Genomic DNA, 10,690 nt, shown 5'->3' on the forward strand with positions numbered 1-10,690 from the left:
TTTTCCCTCTCTGGAGAGGCCTTTTAAATGGGCTACACTAATAATATTCTGATACATTATATGAAAAGTAACGTTATATACAGTAAATGAATAAAAGCTCACCTTACTCATAGAACATGCCCCACTTATGACATAAAATATATGGAAAGAGGGTCAGTCTCTAAACAAATTAAGAGACGCTGAAATGCAGAAAGAAATCTGACGCAGACCCAGAAACATTGCAGCGACGGTCGTTCTGTGCCACTCATCATCCAAAACTAACCTCTGTCATTTAAAAAGGAAAAAAAAAATGCAACATCTTTACAACTTCTAAGAGATGCAGTAAATCGTGCTTTTATGGGTAATGTGCCCATTAAAGAGTAAAAGCAATCTAAGACGTCAAGACAAATGACAGCTTTTGAGTGCCATCTGCAATCTCGAGCTTCACAAACTCAATTATTCATAATGCATTTATGAAGTCCGCTGAGACTGCGCTGTCATTCCCATTCAAACTAGCGGGGAAATGCAACATAAAGGGACAAGCTCTTTGAGATGACAATGGCCTGTTCGATGGCTCTGGTGTGTTTATGGTGCCACCTGCTGGGAGACAGCCATTTCACTGGGTTTCCTTTACAGGGTGTCAAATAAACTAAACAGGCAAAAACAAAACACACACAAACACACTTTTCTGTAATTACAACTGGAAAGCTTTTATTTATCAAAAGCAAAATCATTTCTCTGGTGGGCAAAGACAAACCTCCATATCAATATGATATAAATCATCAGTCTGTGATCCATCTGAATCTCTAGAATTTGTCAGTACTAGTTAGCGCAGAATGCTCCAAAAAACCCTGCATTGTTGCCCGGGATCAATGTAAGAGTGAAAATCAGAGCGGCTGGGGGTTAACCAGGATGACATTCTCGCCACGGATGAACAGCTGGTTGATGTGGCGCGTATGGACCTTGCCGTACGTCTTGGTTTCTTTCTTCTGGCGAGCCTGTGGACTTTGGACCACGAGCAGTGTTTTGTTTGCATCCTTTTCGGTTTCAGCAGCTCCTGACAGATCTGAGTCTGCTGTCCTGCTGTCTCCTCTCACACCAACGGCAGGAGAAGAAGAACGACTTTCTGGAGTCTCTTTGGGAGAATCTGCAGGCTGCTTCTTCACCGACTCAGCACATTCAGAGGTTTCCTGGAGACTTAGCTTCTCAAAAAGCTGCAGATACAAAGATTTGATCATTCTTAAGATTTTCATCCAACTGAACCACATAAAAGCGCTCCGTGTGCTCTATATGTATATGTAAAAAGACCTTTACAATTTAAGCCAGCAATACTACTGTCAGCTTGCTTGCAAGCATTTAATCAGCAAAGCACAGATAGCTGTTATTATGAAGTAGTCATTAGAAACTAAATGTTTCTAGCTTTCCTTAGAAAATCGAAGGACAAAATTTTACTCGTGTGTGTGTGTGTGTATATATATATATATATATATATATATATATATATATATATATATATATAGAATGAAAACTCATCCATTACCCGTGTAGTGGTGAGGGCTTTCTCATGATAGAAAGCCTCTCCAAACAGAGGCTCTCTGTACGTTTCATCCACATCCACCATCGCCTGACAGCGAGAGATAACCAACGATTAAGATACGAAATTTGCGTAGTTCAAGAATGCCACATGAGATCACTGACCATGTTCCAGAACTTGTCGAAGGCCACGACAAAGCCAGAGCACACTCCCCTCAGACCTTTGAAAGTCCTGACGTGAACTTTGACTCTTATCCTCTCCTCCACGCAGCGGTACAGCTCCCCCAGAGGACTGCCTTTACACACTGAAAACACAAGACAAGCAGGTCGCACAGCTGCTTCTGCCTATTATGATAAATGATACAGGGAATTCAGCTAAAACTGATGCTTCTTTAAAGTAACAAGTAATGCTAAAATTATGAATAAAATATTTTAAAAATGAAATATATATATGTGTGTGTGTAATGTTGTAATGTGGTTTTCATTTTATTGGGGGCAAAGGGGTTATACGTAAACCACAACTAGGAACCTGCCAACCAAGCCATTCTGCGTCTTTTATTACTCCAGTAGTCCTATTTTACTGGGACATTTTATTTTATTTGTCGGTTTATTTGGGGTAGTCTGTCAGTTCTTAGTGTATTCTAATAAATACAAATATCGTATTCTAGTCCCTCCTAAAGTTTAAAGCGGCTCAGTGAAACTGCCCAGGCGGGACTAGGTCTCCAACACATTACATGATGAGTGTTGAACCTACGGGGCATTCTCGTCAGGACATTTTTCACAGGTTTCTGCCTCCTCTTCCTCCGCGTCGTGCCGCTGCTGCTTTCTCCCTCCTCTGACTCAGATACCGGGTTGTTCACCATGAGTTTCTTCAGCCTCTCGATGCGCTCCAGGTCAACCACGCCTTTCATCGCCTTACGCTGCCTTTTCTCCACGTTCTCCGGTTTAGCTCTCCCGCGGCCGCCCTTCAGAAAGCTCTCGTACTCGGCCACGTTGTTGAAGCACTTGATGTTTGGGATGGGAAGCTGCACTGTCGGTGAGTACAAGGCCAAGAGTGGATCAAATTTATCCGAGCAGACGTCCAGTTTATCTGCGCCATCGTCCTCGGCTTTACTGCCAGCCTCCGGCGCCGAGGCCGGGCTGGAGCAGGGTGCTGACAACGTCTCCTTACTGTCTGAATTTACACTTCTTTTTTCCCTCTCCTCCATGTTCAAAACAACCGAGGAATTCTGGGTATTTTGTCGTGTTTATCAACTGGACTACAAGTCCCATAGCCTCCTAGATGTACAGTATCTAGTTTAGTTTCTATTTAGGCACAAGATGGCGCTAGAAAGCAAATTACTTTCGTAAAATCTTTAAAACTTAAAAAAAAAATTCCGCAAAGCATCCAAAAAAATTGAAAATTGAAGCATTATTTTTAAGGTGGCTGAAGAAACGGGAAATTATTTGCGTTTTATTTTAAGTCTACCGTAGCTCCGAAAATTTGTGTTCCGGGTGATTGTAGTTCCTCTACGACACAATTTCTGGGCGGACCGTATACAAACCAACGTGTTTGAATGTGCGGAAGAGAATTATTCTTATTATTTAGATATATTTAGTTTATATATTCTCTAAATAGAGAACTGACATACGTATAACACAGATCATTTTAATAATAACACTTTCCATCATTTGAAGTTATTGAATTTAGTTTTTTATATCATAGTAGTTGTCCGTTTTGACTGAATATTTTCCCACTGTTGACATATAATTTTCGCTCCTTGTGCTTTCTCTTCAGGATCATCCCAATGCTAATTAGTACAGCGAGCAGATTTGGTGTTTCGTGCTGTTCTCTTACACCTTCGGTCCGTCTTTTCTCCAGATCCAGTAACATGGCCAAAAGTAAGTTTGAGTATGTGCGCAACTTCGAAACAGATGACACCTGTCTGCGGAACTGCTACATTGTCGTGAGACTGGATGGTCGCAATTTTCACAAGTGAGTATTCTTCATTTGCGCTAAAACACCAGGAGCTATTTGAATCCAAATTGTTGTTTTGGCGTCTTAATGCATTATGTGTTTCAGGTTTGCAGAGCAGCACAAGTTTGCAAAGCCCAATGACGACAGGGCCTTGGGGCTGATGACAAGGAGTGCACGCTCTGTCATGGAAGAACTGGAGGATATTGTTGTTGCCTATGGCCAAAGTGATGAGTTCAGCTTTGTTTTCAACCGGTCTTCTACCTGGTTCAAAAGAAGAGCCAGGTGCTGATGTTTTACATAATGTTGAATAACATAATTTTCACACAGACATCTTCTAGCATTTTATCTGACTTCATTTTGTCCCCTCTTTTCCTTACAGTAAGCTCATGACCCACGTGGCCTCCCAGTTCTCCTCCTCGTACGTGTTTTACTGGAAGGAGTTTTTTGAGAATCAGCCCCTCCTGTACCCTCCGGGATTTGACGGACGGGTGGTCCTATATCCTAGCAATCGTAACCTTAGAGACTACCTTAGCTGGAGGCAGGCAGACTGTAAGTGCAAATGATGCTCTGAATGGTAAATCACACATTTGGCGTGGTGGAAATATGTCACATTGTGTCTCTGTTTCTTTAAGGTCACATAAATAATTTGTACAACACAGTGTTTTGGATGTTAGTGCAAAGAAAAGGACTCAGCACAACACAGGCAGAGGATCGCTTAAAGGTGAAACACAATTGATTAATGTATTTTTGAGTGTAAATTGGCAGCTGCAAGTGCTTATTAACAGATATAAGTATTTGAAAAAGGTATCATCAAAAAATCATATTAAGGTAATGCCCACATATTTAAGGTTGTAAGCATCGATATGTTAAAGACTGTCGCTTATAGTCAAGGTCATCCACACAGTATTCAAAGTGTACCATGTCCCAAATGACACACTGGCTTCTACCTACCAATAGATTCCAGCAGCATGTTTTGTAGATCCATATCAGCTGATCATGTGTCAGAAAAAAACAACAGTGAATGCTCACATCTCTCAAAATGTGCCATATAAAGGATAATTGATTGCCATACTTGGTGATTTTTTTCTTTCTGGCTACAGATACGTTATGGTAGGTATAAAGCTTTTCAACTACGAGTATCTGGTCTCCTAAACAGCATCAGGAACAAGCTAGTGGCAGTGATGGCTGGTGCTGATATAGTTATGTATTATCTATTACTTGTAAATTAAAAGGTTAATTTAGGGTATTGAATATTGTGAATTAGAAACAAATAACTCACCAGACCACCAAAAAGCGAGGAAACAGGCGATGAGCCCCCAGTTGGCACAATATGAAAAAGGCATCCCCTTCCCCTGAGTCCCAAGTAGCCATAAGAACAACTTCTTAGTTATGTATTAGTGTTATATTTATTGAACAACAGATTTCCCAAAAATCAGAGTATAAAATGAGTGAGCCAAGACCACAATAACAAACAAGTAGAGCTATCCATCAACACAAACTTACATGACCTGGCAAAAAGTAATAAACCCAAATATATAAGTTTACCTACCCGGACTGTGAAAATGAATAAATTGGTTGATTCGTTAGCTAAGAATGTCTTAATTGTAAAAATTCATCTATCAGTATAATTTCAGTTTAAAAACAAAACAAACATCTTCTCCATTTAATAATATCACTTATATACTTACACAACACTTGGCTTTAGGGGCTGATAAGTTTCAAGGTACTATTTCTGATATTTCATCCGAGTAAACAAAGAGGTTATTTAAAAGATGTAAGCTTTCAGCTACGTCATTGTGAACAATTTATTACTGTGCATTAAAATAGTGTGTACAGGAACAGGTCTGTCACTAGCTATGACAGCTGCTACAGACTGACGCAGCTGTCCTCTGGAAATCACCTCATTCTTGTGGGGGCTGTCTGGAACCAGCTGATGGGTTTTGGGTGGATGTTTAGGCAGCATGAGTTATTTATTTATACCTTATCCAACATTCATGGTTCATAATTCCTACGTAATAATAACAACAACAAATAATAACAAAAAAATGACAGAGCGGTTTACTATTTATTTCTTGTTGATTTTCTTCTAGTTTTAATTCCAAAGTAAAAGAAACAGCCACTATATATAACCAGCGGTTTGGTGGGCGGTGGTGTTCCTGTCATGCTTTTGTTGTAGCTGTTTATAAAACTGTACTATCTAAAGACCATGTGAGGGATTGTGTAGCTACACACCTAAGTTTGGATGTCTCACAGTATTTCTGCCTTTTTCAGGGAACATTGGCTGGAGATAAAAATGAGATCCTCTTCACAGAATTTGGTATCAACTACAACAATGAATCTGCCGTCCACAAGAAAGGTACCACCCTCATCTGGGAAAAGGTGAGGTGCTCAAGAAGGGTTTTAAATCTATTCCCCTATTCCGTGGGCTATCTACTAAACTCAAAGGATAGAAACAAAGTATAGATCCTATCACGCAATTATCAGTCCGATACCGATACAGGCATTTGTGTCAATACTATTGATATTTTGATCAGTCCACCCACCTCCATTCATCAGGTTAGGTATGCCTCTCAGTGAAGTGCAGGGACACGCTGATCCAATCAGTGCGGTACATGTGCAGCCCTGGACATCCATGGCACGAAATCTATTATTGCTTAATCTAATGTGCATGAACGCCACTTGTCCCTGTAAGAAATTGGACTCAGTCTGCATGGGGGTTCAGTACCTAGTTAATATGTCAGAGTTTTTTGTTGGAATTAACCAGACGAATTGCTCCACCTGCGGCAATGCACCAAATTCTGTGTCAAAAAGTTAGGGCAAAACCTTTTAACAGTTTGAGGTGACGTCAGAACCTGTACATAGAAGTTTGTTGTTGTCCAGAAATTGAATCCAAGGTTTAAAAAAATGCCTAAAAACCTGAATTCTTTTAAATAGCCAGCAGGATCAACTCTTGTGCTTGCATAAATCAATTCCCTTGTTATGAGGTTTCTCATTCACATCACGTAGACATTGCTTAAGATTTGTCTGCCATATTGGACCAGTAGGGAAACATGTGTATTCTTCTACTGGTTGGCAGTGGAGTACCTGGAGGTTGCTGGATCTTCCTTGGTGAAATATTTGCAAAGAAGATGCTGCACCCAAAAGCTCATAGTGATTGCTTTGGTTGCTAGCAGGTTTCCAAGGTTGCCTGCGGTTCTTCCTGTTTGTCCACAAGCTTTTGCTAACTACTAGCGTAACAGTAATAACTTGAGAAAGTGTGACGCAAATTGGATAGGGGGAAGATTAGCCTTCAAAGTAAAAGTCGCACCTTTTGAAACTTTGAAAGTCCTACCTTAACATAACACATTGTTTTATTTATTTTTTTAAGTTATTCCCAAATTTCCTGTGAAATAGATGTTAAAGCAGGGTATGCATTTTAGAATGGCTGCCTTATGGTTGATAGATTGCTATTGTATGGTGCAACATCAGTTTTCTTCTCCGTCACATCCACCCCTCGCTAGTTAGATCAGGATTTATAACACCAGTCAAAATGCCTCTCTCTCAAACTCAAAACAGTAGTCCACAAACCAGTGGGCCATGGGTGTGACCATATTTATATAGTCTGTGGTTGTTTTTGCATGTTTAAGCACACTAACGGCTCGCTTTTTCAAATGGTGTCTGTTTTTCTTCTTGTTAGAAGCAGTGAAGTCTGAGATTGAAACATTAAAATCACCACACTGCCTTTTTTCCCCTTTATTGGTATTTCTGTTGTTGTACATGAAAGAGAAATGTCAGCAGCTGCATACACTTTTTTTATTGCACATGACCTCACATTGTGGATGGAGTGTAAGAGAAAAGAGTTCTGCCACTAACATAGCAAGAAGCCATTTTTAGAAATTTCCTTTTCATGTAATAGTAGCAATTCCTTTAATAGGACATTTATTTATGCAGTTAGATGCTCCTTGGTTGTGAAAGGGAAATTTAAACTCACACAAAAACAAAGAAAAGGAAAGAAGAGATTTTCATAGGATCAAATGTATAAATAAATAACAAAGTATAAATCACTGTAATGTGTAGTGTGTCAGGCTGCAACTTGCTGTGGCACTGGATGTAGACCTGACACTAACTGCAGGAAACGTTGGTTTCATAGAAATTTAAGTTAGGTTGCATCACACTGCACCAGCTCCTCTGAGGGTTTTTTTTTTTAAATGCACTCAAAACCAAATCCCACAAAATAATTTTACAGGGTTTAGGTACCGGACTGATTGATTATGTACTGCTTATCTATTCTCCAAATGTTGAACTACTTATATTAATCAATTTTCTCATTTGTCTTATCTAGCGAGATGAGACTGTCATTAAACGCACAAAGCTGCCAAATGGGGAGGAAAAGGACATGCCCGTCACACGTAGCAGGAGGAGGGTAGAGGCCTACCATTGTGACCTTATAGGAGAGCAGTTCTGGGAGGAGCACCCAGACATCCTGGAGGATGACAACTGCTAACCGAACCTTTCCTGTTGAAGGAGAACAACTCTGAACGCATCTGACCTCGGAGGTGGTCGGAAGCGGACCCTTTTAAGCAGCCACTCCAGAGCTACAGCTTTATATTGACTTTGTGTCAAATGACATGTTACCCATGAAGATCCAATGTATTCTTACTTTCATATATAAAAATATTCCTAATATGTTGGAACTTCCCTTCTTTGACTGCATAATGATGTCTGTCATGTTTAAAGAAAAGCAGATGTGAGTGTTTTAATAGTGTGATATCTATTTACTCCTGCATGTGGCTCTCCTAAGGTTGCCTTTCCTAAAATATGCCCTCATCTGATACCATGAATGACATTTAGAATACTACCAACACTTGATCTTTCAGTACGTTTGACATATTTTCTCTTGGCCTCCTGCTCTTATTACTCAGGGGTATTCAGCATGTGTCAAATCTATTTTACCTTAAAATTCTAATCCTTGAGTTTTAATACTACTTCTGCAAAGCATTCCCTTGCAGTGTCCAGTAAGAAAAGAAATAAGCAGAGTAAAGCAGAAATCAATACCTTGACAGGAACTCACGGCCTTGTCTTGAAGCCAGCTTACCATTTAGAGACGTGAATGGGCTGCACTGTCATCGGAGCTAAGAATACCTCACACACCCTGCATACACTTTATCCTTGACATGTGCGCTGTGGGGTAGTTATCATCACACTTATAAATGACCGGCTCAGTATGAATGGCTGCTGGAAGCCTAAACTAGTAGGAGCCTACTGTATGTTGTTACTTTAGGTGGACTCGGTTGCAGTTGATATTTTTGGTTCTGTGACCTTGTTAAAAGCATTTAGCTGTACTGTATTTTATGTAATTAGAATTTAACTTTCTAAGCACAGATGTGGAGCAAATTCTAATACGGAGGCCTTTTTGTTTCAAATATACAGCGGTCATTATCTAGAATGACTTCATGAACAATTATATACAGATACAGTTATATAGTAATTAAAATATCAGCATATACTATATTATACTGTATGTTACTTTAATAACATATATAATCTGCCTGCCTGAGTCATTGGCAAACAGTCCGCCCAGTGGTTCAGCGTGTGGCCTAAAAAGTTCAGATAGCAGAACATGTTAGAACAAGTGGTGCAGTTATTTAAAGACAGCATATGCAATGCCAAACATTTACTCGCAGGTCTACTAAGTTAGACAATAAATTCAGGAGTGACCTAAATTGTAAGCTTGTGTTTATTTGGGTTTTTTTTTGGTTAGTCCTTCAGTTCTGATAAGGTTACTAAGCTACTGGTAAAATGGCCAGATGGTGTGTGATAACGCCAACTAAATTTAAAACACAGTCATTAGGTCATTTAAAAAGGAAAACACACAGCCACTGGACCCATGTGGGTATTTTATGGCATTTTTCAAAAGGTCTAGTAGCTCATTGTCCAGACTATCCTTTACTTATAACACTGAAAGCTTTTTTTTTAATTAACTGAAAAACAAAAGAAATTTCTGTATTGCATAGTGAAAAAAATCTAACTTTTGTCATTTAATGGTTTATTTATTACCTAATTATTTTGGTGTAGTATGAATGGTAATCAGAGAGGTCTTCATTAGTAGGAAAAGCTGTAAAACTTATGAAAATACAGTTAAAAGTTCAAATTTTATACCCTCCTTTACATTTTCCAAAGCAGTCCAGAGATTCTGGTCCCCGGGCCTTACATTTGACAGCCCTGTTGTAGACAGTAGCTTTTAATCTTTAGCAGCTGTCAAAAAGCTTTACATTTGAAACTAACATGACTCTGCAGATGTCCTAGTGATGTCATCAGGAATGTCTTAAATTGGAGTCTAAGTACATTACCAATTTTAATTATTTCATAATAATTGTTCATAATTATTCTAAATAATTATGAAAAACATATATAGCACAGCTAATGTACACTTATCTTTTCATTTATATATTTTCAATGTATAACATGAATGCAACAGTCCATTGTCTAGCCTATGGTGGCATTAAAGGTCCATAACTTGTTCTGAGAGACACTGCAATGGATAAGCATGTTATAAAAAGAGAACAACAGAAAGCCTCCATTAAAAATTGTTTTGGTGGAAAAGAAAGTGAGAAATGAAAATAGTAGTCAAATAATGGGAAGTACATTCTTATTAATGTCTTTTGTCCTGTCTTCCTCCTTTTACCTTTAACTGGTGGCGCAGATGGCTGGCGTGGTTCTGGTAAAGGTTTCTTCGGCAAGCGCGTACGCTAAATTGGATACGATACAGAGAAGATTAGCATGGCCCCTGCGCAAGGATGACACGCAAATTCGTAAAGGTTTCTTCGTGTTAAAATGAAGTTTTTCCTTCCCACCGTCGCCAAGTGCTTACTCGTAGGGGTCGTCTGATTGTCGGGGTCTTTTCTGTACTATTTTAGGGTAACCTTACAATATAAGTGTTATTGTGATTTGGGGCTATATAAATCAAACAGAGTTGAATTAAACATGATCTGGTATTTCTGTCAGTTTTGCCACGGCTTTGTCTTTCAAATTTGTGGAAGTACAGTAGGATATCCTTTGAAGTGGTGCAAATAGTGCTAAAATAACCATTTCAAGACTTCTAGAATAAATTAAATGCGCTAAATTGATATATTTTTTAAATAATCCCGTTTATAGATTTTCACTTAAAAAAGCGCTGTGATCGTGATTTCCTTCTCGCTCGTTTGTTCCTGGCTGCTAGTCTGCCTCGTCTCGGCTCATCTT

General features: G+C 39.2%; 2 protein-coding genes across 2 annotated transcripts; one reads left to right on the plus strand and one right to left on the minus strand.

Annotated features, from left to right (window-relative positions):
* Positions 1 to 674: 674 nt before the first annotated feature.
* lsm11 (LSM11, U7 small nuclear RNA associated) lies at positions 675 to 2,989 on the minus strand. The gene is made up of 4 exons (XM_082501887.1): positions 2,267 to 2,989; positions 1,678 to 1,817; positions 1,520 to 1,603; positions 675 to 1,193 (listed from the first exon to the last, which is right to left on the minus strand). The coding sequence occupies exons 1-4, from the start codon at positions 2,718 to 2,720 to the stop codon at positions 867 to 869; spliced, it is 1,005 nt and encodes a 334-aa protein (XP_082358013.1). The 5' UTR covers positions 2,721 to 2,989; the 3' UTR covers positions 675 to 866.
* thg1l (tRNA-histidine guanylyltransferase 1-like) lies at positions 2,440 to 8,943 on the plus strand. The gene is given in 8 exon segments (XM_082501898.1): positions 2,440 to 2,548; positions 3,374 to 3,487; positions 3,489 to 3,558; positions 3,561 to 3,751; positions 3,849 to 4,018; positions 4,102 to 4,190; positions 5,741 to 5,848; positions 7,791 to 8,943. Coding segments are annotated over 7 exon segments (894 nt in total). The 5' UTR covers positions 2,440 to 2,548; positions 3,374 to 3,383; the 3' UTR covers positions 7,953 to 8,943.
* The last annotated feature ends 1,747 nt before the right edge of the window (positions 8,944 to 10,690 follow it).

The sequence above is a fragment of the Aulonocara stuartgranti genome (genome assembly GCF_965226115.1).
Source record: "Aulonocara stuartgranti genome assembly, chromosome: 2".
NCBI classification, from domain to species: domain Eukaryota; kingdom Metazoa; phylum Chordata; class Actinopteri; order Cichliformes; family Cichlidae; genus Aulonocara; species Aulonocara stuartgranti.

What these genes read in the sequence shown, in the direction of transcription:
- lsm11 (XM_082501887.1), bottom strand. Translation starts at nt 2,720, where the DNA reads ATGGAGGAGAGGGAAAAAAGAAGTGTAAATTCAGACAGTAAGGAGACG. An exon ending in TGTCCTGACGAGAATGCCCC is followed by an intron (nt 1,818 to 2,266) that starts GTAGGTTCAACA and finishes TTGTGTTTTCAG; the next exon opens with TGTGTAAAGGCAGTCCTCTG. An exon ending in AAGCCCTCACCACTACACGG is followed by an intron (nt 1,194 to 1,519) that starts GTAATGGATGAG and finishes TTGTATCTGCAG; the next exon opens with CTTTTTGAGAAGCTAAGTCT.